The sequence below is a fragment of the Bos indicus genome, chromosome 12 (assembly GCF_029378745.1).
Source record: "Bos indicus isolate NIAB-ARS_2022 breed Sahiwal x Tharparkar chromosome 12, NIAB-ARS_B.indTharparkar_mat_pri_1.0, whole genome shotgun sequence".
NCBI classification, from domain to species: Eukaryota; Metazoa; Chordata; class Mammalia; order Artiodactyla; family Bovidae; genus Bos; species Bos indicus.
This window is the reverse complement of record NC_091771.1, coordinates 75,461,506-75,479,699: the sequence shown is the minus strand read 5'-3', so window position 1 is coordinate 75,479,699 and position 18,194 is coordinate 75,461,506. Positions and strand designations below refer to the sequence as shown.

Sequence of the window (18,194 nt, the reverse complement as noted above, 5' to 3'; positions counted from 1 at the left end):
GCCTCTTGATGAAAGTGAAAGTGGAGAGTGAAAAAGTTGGCTTAAAGCTCAACATTCAGAAAATAAAGATCATGGCATCTGGTCCCATCACTTCATGGGAAATAGATGGGGAAACAGTGGAAACAGTGTCAGACTTCATTTTTCTGGGCTCCAAAATCACTGCAGATGGTGACTGCAGCCATGAAATTAAAAGACGCTTCCTCCTTGGAAGGAAAGTTTTGACCAACCTAGATAGCATATTGAAAAGCAGAGACATTACTTTGCCAAGAAAGGTCCGTCTAGTCAAGGCTATGGTTTTTCCTGTGGTCACGCATGGATGTGAGAGTTGGACTGTGAAGAAGGCTGAGCGCCGAAGAATTGATGCTTTTGAACTGTGGTGTTGAAGAAGATTCTTGAGAGTCCCTTGCACTGCAAGGAGATCCAACCAGTCCATTCTAAGGAGATCAGCCCTGGGATTTCTTTGGAGGGAATGGTGCTGAAGCTGAAACTCCAGTACCTTGGCCACCTCATGTGAAGAGTTGACTCATTGGAAAAGACTCTGACGCTGGGAGGGATTGGGGGCAGGAGGAGAAGGGGACGACAGGATGAGATGGCTGGATGGCAGCACTGACTCGATGGACATGAGTCTGAGTGAACTCCAGGAGTTGGTGATGGACAGGGAGGCTTGGTGTGCTGCAATTCATGGCATCACAAAGAGTTGGACACAACTGAGCGACTGAACTGAACTGAACTGATGACTGTATAGTTACATGTCTGTGATCTTATTCCAGCATCCACATTGGTCTCTCTGTCCATCCTATTAACTTTTAATTTTATCTTCCTATAACTTTGCGCTTTTAAGAGCAACCTGAACACAGACTGAGCTCATGCTCCAAATAAGAAAGGCTGGGAGCTCCGCACAGGCCTTTTCAGGAGCCCCAGCAGGTGTGCCAACTCACCCGCAGAACTCAGTCTAGAAGCAGGGTGCTCACAGGGATAATGCAGGTGAATTCTGAGCCCATCACCCTGTCAGGAGGATGCCAGAGTCTATCTCGCTCCAGAGAGCACAGAAAACTCACTAGAACTAGACTCTCACTTTTACAGCAAATGTTGTGATGTCAACAGTGTTCATCACAGACAAAGCTTCTGAGGAGGAAGCAGACATGGCTGTTCCCCCAGGGAGAGTCCTGGAGTGAACTCTTCAGCGTGGCCTCCCTTGCCGGGAGCCGGCGAGAGACATTCCGCTCGTGACAAAGGTCATGAGGAAGGAGGCTCGGCATACACAAAGGCAGGATCGAGCCTCGGGAGTCTCCCCGGATATTCTCGAGTATCTTCCCCCCCAAAAAACAGAGTCTGCCTACTTTATTGCTTTGTGCTCTCACCTCTGACTTTACTGGGGGCTGTCCCCCACCACCATCTCGCTCTCTCTGTCAAAGAGTTAACTTACAGCTCCAATTAATAAAGTTCCTGGGCAATTAGGAGTGTTTAAATCCAAACCCCTCAGATGGCTCTCTAACTCGCCTGACAAGTTTACCCGGACTCCTACAGCTATGCATACGATTGTTTACAGTCTTCCAGCCTCAAGAGGCACGGGAAGCTTAACATATTCAAATAGCTTAGAGCCTCTCAGAGAGTTAGAAACTGTCAGAATAAACTAGTAAAGGATTTCATTGATGAGCCAATGATTGTTGCCAAGTTTTCACATCCCCTGAATTGTATCCTTGAATGTGTATTAATTAATATAGTTGGTATGTAGAAAAAATAAGTAGTGGCCTTGGTGCTAGTAACTTTAGACCCTTAGTAATAAATTCTTTTCTTTGTTGTAAACCCATTACACATCCACCCTATAGGAATGCAATTTTATCTTCGGAAGATGGCGCCAAACCTTAAAATAATTACTCTTAGAGAAAATAAGTCTTTGTTGATAAGTCCTTGTCAAGAGTCATAAAATGTTAGTAGGCCTTCTGGCCAGAAGATGATGTAAATCACCTAAACCATTTGTATACGATAAATTTGCAGGAAAGAAACCCTGGTTTTGATAAGAATCAAAGACTGCTGACTTTGCATCCCCTATTATCCTCTATATGTAACTTAGGGTATAAAAACCCCTGTTAAAAATAAAGCTACGGGCCTTGCTCACCAATGCTTGGTCTCCCCATGTCATTCTTTCCTTTAACTTCCGGCTGAAGTCTCCATCTGGAGCGTGGATATCCTCTGTGACCACTTATTTGCCTGGGCTTCTAAGACCCACTTGAGAAGGTGTCTAAGGTGGGGCACCTTCCGCTATTCGAGAGGGCGCCTGCGGCCTCCGTGGTCAGAGCTAACCTGGTGTCACGGGTTATATTGATTTTCCGCGTAAACCAAGCTACTCAGTCTCTTTTCTCCACTGAATTTTCCTACTGAGCTATCCTCATTCTATTACTCTTTATATCTCTAATTACCATTTGAATAGGTCGCCGACGCCGTCTCCCCTTCGAATACCCTGGATCAGCCGGGGCTGGACCCCGGCACTCCCTCACCTGCTTCCGTCAGGAGATCAAAGCTGCAGCTGATTCTCTCCAATGGGGAGGGTGGGGTGGACTTTAGAAGCCTGTATCACCCTGTTTAAACACCAGGGAACTCAAAGACCCCATCACCTACCTCACCTCATATCCAACAGTTACAGTGGTCTAAGGGAATGCAGAACAGTGAAAATCTACCCTGTTTCTTTCAAACCCCACTTAGGGCTGAGCAGGATGCCAGGATGAGTGAACTGGAGGGTGTCCACAGAAGATTAACTGGTACAGGGGGAGTGGGGATGTCAAGGCTCTGGTCTTATCTTGGGCAATGAAATACCCTCTTTCCCACAAATCCTGAGCTCACTATCCTTTAAGAGCCATGGCATCAGCCCGCAGTCACACACACGTGTAACCCTACCTTTCATATGACTGACAGCTGTGTTTCCACAACTCTGAAGATTCTTCAGAACACACCCCACAAAGACTGAAGATCTTCCCTGGCAGGGGGAGGGCAGAGAACTATATGCAAGGACCCTTGGCTGACAGCCCTGCTGTGTGTGGGTTATCATTCACTCTGTGTGAAATCTGCTAGTGGTTACTATGTTCTGAATGCCTTCATGTTCAAGGTTCTGGGGTCTTTGGTAGTAGTCTGCAAGCACTTGACAAACACTGACTCAAGAAGCCCTCATGAGACTTCCAGAGACTGAGGGATTAAGAGCACTCCCTGCCCAGGATTAAGTAAATTAACCCACCTAAGTGGTAGAGCAGGTGTCAGACCCAATTCTGTTTTAATCCCATGGTTTTGTTTTTAATCACAACTGCAATGTCTCAGAGGGAGAATAATGAGGGTTAAGAATACCCATGTGTGATTAAATACATTTTTCTCCAGACTGTATGTTCAGAAAACCCCAAATCTTCCTTAGCTAATATCCAACAGCCTTAGTCATTACTGTACATCTTACTAAGCACCTGAGGTTGAATAAAGTCCCTAGGAATCTGGTATGAGAACACTTAAAACAGCAGACATTAGGATCCATAGTCTGAATACACATGACAAACGTGCTAACCTACTGCCAGCAATGCCTGTGGCAGACATTGCTAGTTGATCACAGCAGCCTTTCAGACAGAATTTGGATATGACTTCATCATTCAGGCACTGCTAAATGCAAAGTTATTTAACCATTAAAAAGAATGAAATAATGCCATTTTGAGCCACATGGGTAGACTTAGAGAGTGTCATTACTTACTGAATTAAGTATGTCAGAGAGGGAGAAATATCATATGACATCCCTTATAGGTGTAATCTAAAAAATGAAATAAATGAACTTACTTACAAACAGAAAGAGACTCACAGACTGAGACAACGAACTTATGGTTTCTGGGGGGAAGGATGGGAGGAAGGGATAGTTAGGGAGTGTGGGATAGACATGTACATACTGTTATATTTAAAACAAATAACCAACAAGGACCTATTTTGTACAGCACATGGAATGTTATGTGACAGCCTGGATGGGAGGCGAGTTTGGGGGAGAATGGATACAAATATATGTATGGCTGGGTCTCTTCACTGTTCACCTGAAACCATCACAACATTGCTTGTTATTTGGCTATACCCCAATACAAAATTTAAAGTTTTAAAAACAAACAAAAAGAGTTGGCTTAGAGAAAGGCAACCAGATGCCATCCAGATTTTATGCACTGTTCTATGACTGCTGTTATGCTCACTTTTGCAAAAATGTACCCATTAAACCCATTAAAAGCAGCTATATACTTGTCATTAAGCTGGGAAAAAAAAAAGTCGCCCTAAGCTTCCAGAGACAGCTTGGCAGTAGGATCTGAAAGTAAATCTCAGGATGTCTGTAGTCCATCAGAGCACAAGGATGAAGCAAGTTTAAGCCTTCTGAATACAGCAGTCAAGTGTCCCTGTTTTTACTAGTGCCTTCAGCAGTGACCTTAAGACATACCATCAGTTACTGTTTCAAGAAAACAGTGGTATTATTCATGGCACAGACCCCTCCCGCCCCCCACCTAGAGGGAGAACATAAAGAGTTCTAATTAACTGACCACCACGTTTGCTTATATGGGGTGTGGAGGAGAGGGTATCTGGATTGAATATTTTGCTATCTAATGTTCTTGCAGCATACTGTGGTGCAAAAAAAAAAAAAAAAAAAAAAAAACCAATATTCCATAGGGAAGGGGCCAAAGTTCTCAGACTCTCCAGATCAAACACTGAGAAAATCCAGTAGTTATGTTTAGCCACTCAGTCGTGTCTGATCCCTTGTGAGCTCATGGACTGCAGGATGCCAGGCTGCCCTGTCCATCACCAATTCCTGGAGCTTGCTCAAACCCATGTACATCAAGTCGGTGATGCCATCCAACCATCTCATCCTCTGTCATACCCTTCTCTTCCTGCCTTCAATCTTTTCAAGCATCAGGGTCTGTTCCAATGAGTCAGTTCTTTGCATCAGGCGATCAAAGTATTGGAGTTTCAGCTTCAACATCAGTCTTTCCAATGAATATTCAGTGTTGATTTCCTTTAGGATTGATTGCTTTCATCTCCTTGCTGTCCAAGGGACTCCCAAGAGTCTTCTCGAACACCACAGTTCAAAAGCATCAATTCTTCAGTGCTCAGCTTTCTTTATAGTCCAATTCTCACATCTATACATGACTACTGGAAAAACCATAGCCTTGACTAAATGGACCTTGCAGGCAAAGTAATGTCTTTGCTTTTTAATATGCTGTCTAGGTTGGTCATAACTTTTCTTCCAAGGAGTAAGTGTCTTCATTTCATGGCTTTGGTCACCATCTGCAGTGATTTTGGAGCCCAGAAAAATAAAGTCAGCCACTGTTTCCATTATTTCCCCACCTATTTGCCATGAAGTGATGGGACCAGATGCCATGATCTTAGTTTTCTGAATGTTGAGCTTTCAGTCAACTTTTTCACTCTCTTCTTTCACTTTCATCAAGAGGCTCTTTAGTTCTTCTTCACTTTCTGCCATAAGGGTGGTGTTATCTGCATATCTGAGGTTATTGATATTTCTCTCAGCAATCTTGATTCCAGCTTGTGCTTCATCCAGCCCTGCATTTTGTATGATATACTCTGCATATAAGTTAAATAATCAAGGTGACAATATACAGCCTTAACGTTCACTTTTCCCAATTTGGAACCAGTCTGTTGCTCCATGTCCAGTTCTAACTGTTGCTTCTTGACCTGCATACAGATTTCTCAGGAGGCAGGTAAGGTGGTCTGGTATTCCCATCTCTTTCAGAATTTTCCACAGTTTGTTGTGATCTACACAGTCAGAGGTTTTGGCATAGTCAATACAGCAGATTTTTTTTAAACTTTCTTGCTTTTTGATGATCCACTGGATGTTGGCAATTTGATCTCTGGCTCCTCTGCCTTTTCTAAAACCAGCTTGAACATTTGGAAGCTCACAGTTCATATATTGCTGAAGCCTGGCTTGGAGAATTTTGAGCATGAGTTTGCTAGCATGTGAGATGAATGCAACTGTGCAGTAGTTTGAACATTCTTTGGCATTGCCTTTCTTTGGGGTTGGATTGAAAACTGACCTTTTCCATTCCTGTGGCCACTGCTGAGTTTTCCAAATTTGTTGTATATTGAGTTCAGCACTTTCACAGCATCATCTTTTAGAATTTGAAATAGCTCAACTGGAATACCATCACCTCCACTAGTTTTCTTTCTAGTGATGCTTCCTAAGGCCCACTTGACTTCACATTCCAGGATATCTGGCTGTAGGTGAGTGATCACACCATCGTGGTTATCTGGGTCATGAAGATCTTTTTTGTACAGTCTTCTGTGTATTCGTGCCATCTCTTAATGTCGTCTGCTTTTGTTAGGTCTATACCATTTCTGTCCTTTACTGTGCTCCTCTTTGCATGATATGTTCCCTTGGTATCTCTAATTGTCTTCAAGAGCTTTCTAGTCTTTTCCATTCTATTGTTTTCCTCTATTCCTTAGCATTGATCATGAAGAAGGTTCTCTCCTTGCTATCTCTCCTTGCTATTCTTAGAACTCTGCATTCAGATGTGTATATCTTTCCTTTGCTCCTTTGCCTTTAGCTTCTCTTCTTTTCTCAGCTATTTGTAAGGGCTCCTAAGACAACCATTTGCTTTTTTGCATTTTTCTTTCTTGGGGATGGTTTCTAAAAACATTTTGAAAATCCAGTACTTTCTCTTTAAAAAGCCTTTGGAAGTTCCCATCTTTCTTTCTCATGGATGGGAAGTGGCTCCAGGCATAAATATTAGTCACAGTTTCCTTCTGGAACAACTCCTCTTTGAATGTACCAGAGACCTGCTTTGCAACAAGACGGTTGAATGGGTCCATTTCATGGTGCTCAGTTGTCTGACTCTTTGTGACCCCATGGACTGTAGCCCATCAAGTTCCTCTGTCCATAGAATTTTCCAGGCAAGATTACCAGAGTCGGCTGCCACTTCCCACTCTAGGGGATCCTCCTGACCTAGGGACTGAACCCGTGTCTCTTGCATCTCCTGCATTTCAGAAGGATTCTTTATCACTAATGCCACCTGGGAAGCCCAACTCCATTTCATGAGCAGCCTCAAATCATAAAATCTGTGAGGCCTTGCCTACAGAAGCCTGGATGGAGCTCTTCACTTCCTTTTCGGCCTCCCTGCCTCCTACCTTCCTACCAGCTCACATCAGCAGGACGTCATACATACCTGGGCTCTACCGTTGTGCATCCCATTCAAATACCTCCTAAGATCAAAACTCATGGGAGTTTAGCTGATTCTCCTGATGACCAAAAATTTTTCTATAGTTTTTATGAAACCAACAACTACTCTGTATTATGCAAATACTTAGGATAAATGCCTCTTAAAAATTTATTATTAAAAACAAAACATGCAAATGCCACAATAAAAATCTTCTTCTTTTTTTTTTTTTTTCCCCCACTTAGTATCTACTAGATACTAAGAACCATGGAACTCAATATACTTCTCTTCTTGGCTTGGTTTATGGGAAGTTCAGTAGTAACTATCCATGGTTACGGTTTGTGATATCAATACAAACATCTTCCTTCCTCTTTGGCTATTGTCCTTATACCTTTAAAAAAATACATTTAACAATTCTACTTTCCTTATGATTTCTTATGATTTTTAATATTGATGAAACATATTGATGAAATATGTTTGTGCATTCATGAGATAAGCTCTGATATAATCTATCCTCTGTGAATATCTGTAGAACAGAAGGATTGGTCATAAAATGTGTTCCCCGTCATTCTAAGCTACAAAGTTAGATGGAATACTAGACTGCATGCCTACTGAATAATCTTTCTAAGGGGATTATTTTCAGCATCATTTAATGAACAACCTTGGGGATGATAGAACAAAAACAGTGTGTTCACCCCAAATACTGCTGATGATAAACAGTAAACCTGAAAATAACAGCACTTAGCTTTTTAAAACATTTAACAACTGCAACTTACTTGCCACCTTTTAGGTATGTGAAAAAATGTATTTTTCAAAGGTATCATTTCTGGTATATGAGTACATTTCCTGATGCCTCCTTTTATTTTCCTAATCTTTTCCTTTCCTTGTCATTTCTAGTAAGTCTGGGGTAAGAAAATTCCCCTGTTTCCCTTGTATATTCGTTCCAGTATAATGAAATATTTTATTTTTAATAAAAGTATTTATAGAGTGGCTGCTCTATTAGGAAGTATGCCATGAACAAAACATAAATGGTCCCTATCCTCAAATTCACCTGCTGCTGCTGCTAAATCACTCAGTTGTGTCTGACTCTGTGTGACCTCATTGACTGTAGCCCATCAGGCTCCTCTGTCCGTGGGATTCTCCAGGCAAAAATATTGTAGTGGGTTGTCATTTCCTTCTCCAGGAGATCTTTCTGACCCAGGGATTGAACCTGTGTCTCATGTCTCCTGCATTGGCAGGTAGGTTCTTTACCACTAGTGCCAACTGGGAAGCTGCCCTTGAACAAGTCGATATCTGGTGCCTCAGCCTTCCTGTCTGTGAAATGGAGAGATGCCAGACTGTCTCTGATGATTAGGATGCAGCTTTCTTTGAAAGGCAGTGATGACCCCCAAGTGCCTGCAAAATCTACTCTTCCCAAGGATTCCACCCAGAAAGACAGTGGATCTGGGATGTCTAAGAAGCAGGAGGTAAACAGTTCCCTGGAATCAGGATATGGCAGGGCAAACTCACCTCTTTGTGCTAAAACACAAAGCCACAGTTAATCTGCCACCTTAAGGGCCACACTGAATAGGGCCCATAATATTCAATTAGCTAACATTAACTTAGTGAGAAATTTCAGAAGACAGTCTTCATGATTCCAGGGGTCTGTCTAATGAAATGGCATAAAGGAAAGCCAGCCTACTTTGCCAAACCAACCTGAGAGTCCCGTACTCACTTGCACATTCCAGGTGTTTAATATCTCGTGACGTCTCTGAGAAATATCGCTGGAGAAAAAAGAAAGCGATGCCAAGGGGAATCACGGGTATTGCAATCCAAGGAATCACAGCCACCATCACGCCTATTACACCAATCACAAGTAAAAAAGCCTGAAACAGTGAAAATAGATACAGAGGTGTCTTTGTTAAGGATTTTTTCCAAAGATGAACTTTTATGTTTTGTTAGGATTAAATTCTTCCCAAAAGATGTGTTGGAATAATAGGGAATGTTTTTCCATCCAAAGAAATAAAATAATGCGTGGTTCTTGTGGTATTTATTGCATGTGTCAAACACTATGAGGAGAATTTTTCAGGTATTAGCTCCTTTGATACACTCAGTAGCCCTATGAGGCAGGCATTACTACTTTTAACAGATGAGAGAATATTTAAAACTCCCAGGGAAAAAGACTTGAATACCGAACTATCAGGAGTCAACAGGTGTTACTAGAGATGAGTGAGCAGGTATCACAGATGAGGAATCCAGAAGCCTCAGCTATACATGTCAGGTTACAGAAGTGGTTGATTATAAATTCAGTGTCCAGAAAAGTAGGGGAAAATTCAAATGCTGATCTTTGGAAATAGGAATTCTCTTTTTTGGTTTTCAATCCATAGTTAATATTTACTGAGTGCTGACTGTGTACAGGGCCACACATTCAACACTTCACATGTATTAACTCTTTAATCCTCACAATAATCCTATGTAGTAACAGTATTATCTCATTTTACAGATGGAGACACTGAGGTACATAGAGAAGAAAAACAACTTGATCAAGACTACAAAGCCTAAGTTGCAAACCTGGAGAGCCCATGTCATGAGCTATTATGACACATTTAAGCTTGCCCCCAATGTACATCCAACTTTGCATCATTATGCTAAGTATGTAAAATGCCCATTTCAAAGTTTAATGATTAAACACCAACAGATACCATTTATCAGATGTTTACTGCATATAAGGCACTGTGCCAAGAATTCTATGAACACTCATTTAATCATCACAGCCCATAATGTGATTTTACCTTGGGAAATGACATTGGTCTAAAAAGATGGCAGAAAGAATAGAAACCAAACATTACATGCTGCTGCTTTAAGTATCCATCTTTATAAGTAAAAGTGTGATATCACAATGGACAACTTCAGGCGATAGGAATGCAATCAACACTTAGTGTCTGCCTGCTATGGAAGTGGGGTTGATACTGGGGATGTGCAGATTCACATGGTCTTGGTCAAGGCCTCTGAAGTTTATGATCTCAGGTGGAGACAAATCCATGACAATCTGCACAAGGCAGAGAGGGCAGAGCAAACACAGGGAAGAATATATGAACACTTTTTAAAAGAAATCTAAGAAGAGATTGATAACTGAATTTCACAGGCTGGTTTAACAGAGAGTGGCATGAATAATTTGCAGGTAGTAATCATACCTGATGCAAATTTTGACCAAAAAGGAGGCAGGAGAAGGTTGAGATGCTTGTCTGAGTTAACACTGGCTTTTCTGGGTCCTCTCAGCCCAAACACCTGCATCCCATGCTCTCCAACCCAGGGCCTCCCCATCCTTGCCACCCAGGGCAACTGGCCCTGGTACATCTCTAAGGGATGGGTTAGGGTGGGTAATGCCTGTATCACAGAGACTTGGGTTATCATTTCATAGCTCTTCCAGATCAGTTTTCTCAGAGGATCTTTACAACTATCTTGTGAATAAGAAAAGTAAGTAGATAAGAATCATGAAGCTGGGAGAGCAAGTGACTGTCCTAAGTTTTTCCAGGAAGGACTGAAGGTCATGGAGAAAGACAGGAGTGGTTTGTACTCAGGTAATTCAAGAGCCACAGCTTCAGGAGGAGGAGCCTAGGAGGAGGAGGAATCTTCCAGAACTGTGACTCTATGGCCAGGAGCCCTTGCAAAGCAAACTGCATTATCTGGATGGAGATCCACATGCTTTCCCTGTTTCTCTCATCTGTGCCATGGTATCAATATAAAACTCAGAATGAAGAGGACGGAATCCTGAAGGAATAAATTATAATCATAAATGAGGGAAAATAGGCCTGTCTGATCTCTCTCCTATTAGACCTCAGTTCAGTTGCTCAGTTGTGTCCGACTGTTTGCGACCCCATGGATTGCAGCACGCCAGGCCTGCCAGTCTATCACCAACTCCAGGAGTTTACCCAAACTCATGTCCATCGAGTTGGTGATGCCATCCAACCATCTCATCCTCTTTTGTCCCCTTCTCCTCCCGCCTGCAATCTTTCCCAGCATCAGGGTCTTTTCCAATGAGTCACCTATTAGACCTACAGATGAACAATTTCTCAACAAACACTGGCTTAACTGTGCATCCCACACTACTACAACCTTCATGTTCACAGGGTGGGATCCTTCCAGCTCCTTTCATGTCTGGTCTTAAGTAAAGTCACTAGGGGTGTCATCATTGGTTGTTAGGAAAAAAAAAAAAAAAAAAACACCTGCTGAAACATCAATCATGAAAAAATCCAAATTACAGTTCGGTTTTTGTTTGTTTGTTTGTTTTAGCAAATTCACATTATTTGACTGGACAATATTCACCAGTTTCAATCATCTGTTTCTACCCAGTTAAGGGCCTTTAATGACTACCCCAGCCTGCCGATAACCTGGGAAGTGACATAAGATCAAAATGAAGAGAGCTGTGCCAATGCTTTCTCCTTGCATACACATTAAAGATCAGTAACAATTGCTCTCAAAAGATCCCCCGTTAGGTTGTGTCCTTCAGATTTCATGCCCCTAAATTCTGAAACAATTCAAATAGACCTTCTTTAAGAGTTTTCTTTCTACTTGAAGGGCATACTATAGCCAGTCTTATAGTAGATTAAATATTATATAAACACACACATATATACACACACACACAAAATGTATAGGTTTACATTTTAAGTATCTGTGTATATACATTTATGAATATTTTATTTATTTCCAGCTCTCTCAAACTCTTTACAAAAGTTGGTAGAAGGCAAAAATAGGATCTGAGCAAAAAGTCAACACTCTAACAAAGGAAATAGAATATTCCTGGGTGCAATAAACATCCCTTTCTTGAAGCCAATCTCATATCTTCCTTCCACATTCCCAGGATTCCAAGGAACCTAATCCAAACTACACACACAATTCCTCCCATCTGACTGGATTTCAGGCCCATCTGATGGCCCACATCACCATGGCCAGTGCTTCTGTAACTATTTCTCACAATGGCACTGAGACAATGATGTGTACACAGCAGGAGACATGTTGACCCAGAAGCAAGAGACCCAAGTCCTGATGCACCAAGAAGTAAGGGAAATCATTTTTTAATATGTTTATAACCTATTTGGAGCACACCATTTGAGAATTCTATCAAAAGTCTATCATTCCATATGAGTAAATGCACACATTTAAGGATAGTATTTCACTTGAAAGTACATGGTGAATTTTCACAAGTCAGAACAAATCTTTAATTTGCAGAGATGACAACGTACACTTGGAGGGGAAATTCCACTAGACAGCTATTGAGGTATCTGAGACTGTTAATTTTCAAGAGGGTTTAGGACTCACCCTAAATTAACAGGGATGGTAAGATCCCCCACCCACTTTTAATGTTAGTAAAGCTGGGATATTGCAACACTATAAAAGGATGGTGGTGGGAATTAAATGAGATTATGTACACAATGTGCTTACCAGTTTATGGATAATAAATATAAACTCTAAGTCCATTATTATCACGTTTCAATGTGCTCTGATCACAGCAGCCAGGGGAGGAGGGAACAGTGTATTACAGATTTAAGGGCTTAAAGAACCTTAAGAATCTCATGAAGTTGGACCCTAAGAGGCCACTCATTCTAACCCCTGGATCAGTTGAGTACTATCCAAGGATATACCAGAGGAGGTGATGCTTTTCTTAGATGTGGTGATGATGTACAAAGTGACTGTGGCTTTTCTCTAGCCACAGAGAAAATTGAATCTAAGGTCTATTTTGTTTGAAGAAGTTATTTTAGAAATAATACGACCAATAAATCTCATTTAGTACAATTTTTGTCCTCTCTGTATTTTCTTCCCAATTCTACGTCTTCCAAAAATTGATCATATTAAGGTTACGGCAGCAAGTCAAGATTTTTTGAGATGTTTATCTTCTTATTCCTTATTCTCTTTGTTTCAACTTCTGCGCTTCTTTGAGAAAACTTACTGTTATGAAACTGCTGAGAATTTAAGGAAAACTAAAGGAAAAGTGGAATCTGTGAATTAACTAAACTAACCTAATTATTCAATTCAGTCCAAAGAGAAGATCAATTTGACTTTTTCTGTTTCATGTACCATGAACTGGTCTATTGATACCAGAGGAAGTACAAAAGCTAGATTTTGTGCACTACTGAATCTTAGGAAATTCAACTGTGTCCACTCCAGTTCAGCCTCTTGGTACAGGCAAACAGCTTGCTTAGGATGTCAGAATGACTAAAGCAGTCATCTCCCCATCTCCCATCCTCAGAAAGGATGCTGTCCTGTGAAGCTATTTCTGACAAGCCACAGTAAGTTCAGTCACTCAGTCGTGTCCAACTCTTTGCAATCCCATGGACTGCAGCATACCATGTCTCCCTGTCCATCACCAACTCCTGGAGCTTGCTCAAACTCATATCCATCGAGTCAGTGATGCCATCCAACCATCTCATCCTCTGTCATCCCCTTCTCCTCCTACCTTCAATCTTTCCCAGCATCAGGGTCTTTTCCAATGAGTCAGTTTTTCGCATCAGGTGGCCAAAGTATTGGAGCTTCAGTATCAGTCCTTCCAATGAATATTCAGGACTGATTTCCTTTATGATGGACTGGTTTCATTTCCTTGCTGTTCAAGGGACTCCCAACAGTCTTCTCCAACACCACAGTTCAAAAGCATCAATTCTTTAGTGCTCAGCTTTGTTTGTAGTCCAACTCCCACATCGTTACATGACTACCATAGCTTTGACTAGACGGACCTTTGTCAAGAAGTAATGTCTTTGCTTTTTAATATGCTGTCGAGGCTGGTCATAGCTTTTCTTCCAAGGAGCAAGCTTCTTTTAATTTCAGGGCTTCAGTCACCATCTGCAGTGATTTTGGATCCCTCCAAAATGAATTTGATCATTGTTTCCACTATTTCCCCATCTACTTGCCATGAAATAATGGGACCATATTCCATGATCTTCATATTTTGAATTTGAGTTTTTAGCCAGCTTTTTCACTCTCCTCTTTCATTTTCTTTTTTTTTTTAAATTTTATTTTATTTTTAAACTTTACAATATTGTATTAGTTTTGCCAAATATCAAAATGAATCCGCCACAGGTATACCCGCGTTCCCCATCCTGAACCCTCCTCCCTCCCCTACCCTCCCTCTGGGTCGTCCCAGTGCACCAGCCCCAAGCATCCAGTACCGTGCATCGAACCTGGACTGGCGACTTGTTTCATACATGATATTATACATGTTTCAATGCTATTCTGCCAAATCTCCCCACCCTCTCCCTCTCCCATCAAGAGGCTCTTTAGTTCCTTTTCACTTTCTGCCATAAAGGTGGTATCATCTGCATATCTGAAGTTATAGACATTTCTCCTGGCAATCTTGATTTCAGTTTGTGCTTCATCCAGCCCAGCATTTTGCATGATATACTCTGCATATAAGTTAAATAAGCATGGTGACAATATACAGCCTTGGCGTACTTCTTTCCCAATTTGGGTCCAGTCTATTGTTCTAATTGTTGCATCTTGACCTACATACAGATTCTCAGGAGGCAGGTAACCCAGATAACCACAATGGTGTGATGACTCACCTAGAGCCAGACATCCTGGGATGTGAAGACAAGTGGGCTTTAGGAAGTATCACTACGAACAAAGCTAGTGGAGGTGATGGAATTCCAGCTGAGCTACTTCAATTCCTAAAAGATGATGCTGTTCGAGTGTTGCACTCAATATGCCAGCAAATTTGGAAAATGCAGCAGTAACCACACGACTGGAAAAGGTCAATTATCATTCAAATCCCAAAGAAAGACAATGCCAAAGAATGCTCAAACTACCACACAATTGTACTTATCTCACATGGTAGCAAAATAATGCTCAAAATTCTCCAAGCTAGGCTTTGACAGTATGTGAACTGAGAACTTCCAGATGCTCAAGCTGGATTTAGAAAATACAGAGGAACTGGAGATAAAATTGTCAAAATCTGTTGGATCATAGGAAAAGCAAGAGAATTCCAGAAAAATGTCTACATTATTATTGACAAACCACGCTGTCATCTAAATAAATTGTTAATGAAGTATATACAAAAGCAGTAAAGAAACAGAAAAAATAATGCTTATGAAAAATGTTAATAGTTTTGCTTAAAAACCTGTTTTGATAACATTTATCCTCTTGTGTGAATTCTGGCATAAAAGTTTCATCTCTTCAAATACATTGAATGACAAAATTATTTTACACAATGTTTATGCACATCTTATAATCTTAAGTTCTTATTTGAGAATGTGAAAATGCAAGGTACAATAGACTTCAACCGTCTTAGTTGAGTGCCATGAATAATATAGGAAAGGAAGATAGTTGATGAGTGAGTTCATAGAGTTCTAATCTTAAGATAGTAAAAATGTAGAAAGACCTTGCTGATTTCTTGGGTATCAGTTTCTTAAGCAGTCCAAATCTAAGCTTAGAAGAAAAGTTTAGCATTGAGCACCTTTACCTTCATGGATAAGCTTCAGCTTGCTCTTGCCAAGAGAAGAATGCTTGAGTTACAGAAGGCAAGATTAGTTTGAAGAATTCAGTCTTTTTGTAAACTTCAGATGTCAAAATAGATTTTGATATATAAATGAGTTTTGTGAGATGACACTGCCTCTATTTCTATAACCATTTCACCTGGACTATCTAATCAGTCCTATGAATGTATCCCTAAATGTGGTTAATGAAAACCGAATAGCTGCCTCATGACAATTAAGTACATATTATTTATGGAGGAAAAAATATTAAAATTTTGAATTGAGTGTGTAGGCTCCCTATCATTTTAGTGTTTCTTTCTCCACACTAGTCACTGACTTTAACCTAAATTGTGTTTGTAAAACGTGAATTGTCCTACATCAGACTTACATGAAATAATTCCATCCATTTATGGAGGAGGATGTAGAGGAGGTAGAAGCTAGGTACACTTTCATGTGCCTAGAAGTCAGTAAAGACTGAAATAATGTCCCATGTTGAGTTGGTTATTTTGAAATACGATAATTATCATTGAGGTAAAATAATTCTATTAACTAGAAGATCACAAGATGTACCCATCGTATTTTGGGGGGAAGATAGTTTTTTTCTGTGGGGCAAATAGGTAAAATTATATGGTAATTACATTTAGGTTCTAAAGAAAAGAATCTGCTGAGAAATCTATGCAATATATAATTTGTCCAGATTAGTTTTCATTTAGGGAAAGAAGTTCTGAAATATCCCCAAAGCAGTTTACTTGTCAATTCAGAGTCCTCCAAAAATAGAACTAACTATTGGGAAACCGTGGAATGTGGGGTGGAAAAGAAAAGCTCCCTCAGTTTTTTGGAGGGAATAACTTTTTTTTTTTTTTAAACTTTACATAATTGTATTAGTTTTGCCAAATATCAAAATGAATCCGCCACAGGTATACATGTGTTCCCCATCCTGAACCCTCCTCCCTCCTCCCTCCCCATAACTTTAAAAATACTTAAATAGCTAAGTTTACTTGGTGTGGCTAAGATTTAAACTTGTTGATTTTAACATTGCTGTTACATCTGAAATAAACTTATGTGATGTTCTGGTAAAAAAAAAAAAAAAAAAAAACCTGTTTAATCAAAACATTTTAAAACTATGAAACTGCTTTATTATTAGTTCCCAGGGAAAATTTTCTCACAATACTGAATAAATTGTACAATTCTCACCAAAAACTTTATGGATATTCTGCCCGCCCAAATACCAACAATGGATGACATTTCATGAGGCTTGGTATGTATCCCACCTCTCAATTATTCCACAGGCCTCCTCTCATAGCAAATCTGAGTAAGAAGGATTATTCTCTCCTTTTATAAAACTGGAAAGTGATACTCAGAGAGATTTAGCAATTTGCCCTAAAGTCAAGAACCCACCTGGAATGCAGGTGCCTATGGAGATCTGGGTTCAATCCCTGGGTTGGAAAGATCCCCTAGAGGAGGAAATGGCAACCCACTTCATTATGCCTGCCTGGAAAATCTCATGGGCTCCCCAGAGGATACTGGCGGGCTACACTCCATGGGGTCACAAAGAGCCAGACCCAACTGAGCAACTGAGCACACTGGTAATTCAGTCATTCTGACCCCAAGATTGTCCTTTTCGTTTCTGCCTGATACTGTATCCCAAATAAAGATAAAATTAATATTTCAAAATTAATATCTAGATATACTCCTGGAGAAGGCAATGGCAACCCACCCCAGTACTCTTGTCTGGAAAATCCCATGGACAGAGGAGCCTTGTAGGCCAGCAGTCCATGGGGTTGCTAAGAGTCGGACACAACTGAACGACTTCACTTTCACTTTTCATGCATTAGAGAAGGAAACGGCAACCCACTCCAGTGTTCTTGCCTGGAGAATCCCAGGAATGGTGGAGCCTGGTGGGCTGCAGTCTATGGGGTCACACAGAGTCAGACACAACTGAAGCTACTTAGTAGCAGCAGCAGCAGATATACTCCATTATTATATATTTCCTTCTGTCTACATTTTCCAGTTTTGTTTGGTTTCTTGGGGTTGTATCTGGTTTCTCCCATGCAGGGATGACTTCCAGATTTCTTTCTTTTTTTTTTTTTTTTTCCGAGGCATTATTAGTTTATTCCTTGGTAATGTATTGCTTTACATAATAATCAGTGAAAACCTTATTGACTTTCATTTATTTGATTATTGCTTTCTATGTATATATTGCATCTAATTGTGCCATGTTTCGATGGAAGAAAAGCCTTGAATTAAGTGATATATTATTAATATATCAATCTTTACCTCCTTTTTTGTGGGGAGGGGAACTGGGTAATTCTATAAAACTCGTAATCATAGTGTTTCATCCTAGCCTCAGTTCAGTTCAGTCGTTCAGTCATGTCTGACTCTTTGTGACCCCATGGACTGCAGCACGCCAGGCTTCCCTGTCCATCAGCAACTGTAGGAGCTTGCCCAAACTCATGTCCATTGAGTTGGTGATGCCATCCAACTGTCTCATCTTCTGTCGTCCCCTTTTCCTCCTGCCTTCAGTCTTTCCCAGCTTCAGGGTCTTTTCTAGTGTGTCAGTTCTTCGCCTCAGGTGGCTAGAGTA

At 40.7% G+C, this 18,194-nt stretch overlaps 1 protein-coding gene across 2 annotated transcripts in view; it reads right to left on the bottom strand.

The window, feature by feature from the left end:
- The window catches only part of LOC109567083 (ATP-binding cassette sub-family C member 4-like), a 206,945-nt gene that overhangs the window by 81,004 nt on the left and 107,747 nt on the right, over positions 1-18,194 (bottom strand). For both annotated transcript variants that reach the window (XM_070800398.1, XM_070800397.1), the window contains one exon: positions 8,881-9,031. In XM_070800398.1, the coding sequence (XP_070656499.1) occupies positions 8,881-9,031 (151 nt within the window). The remainder of the gene's footprint in view (positions 1-8,880; positions 9,032-18,194) is intronic.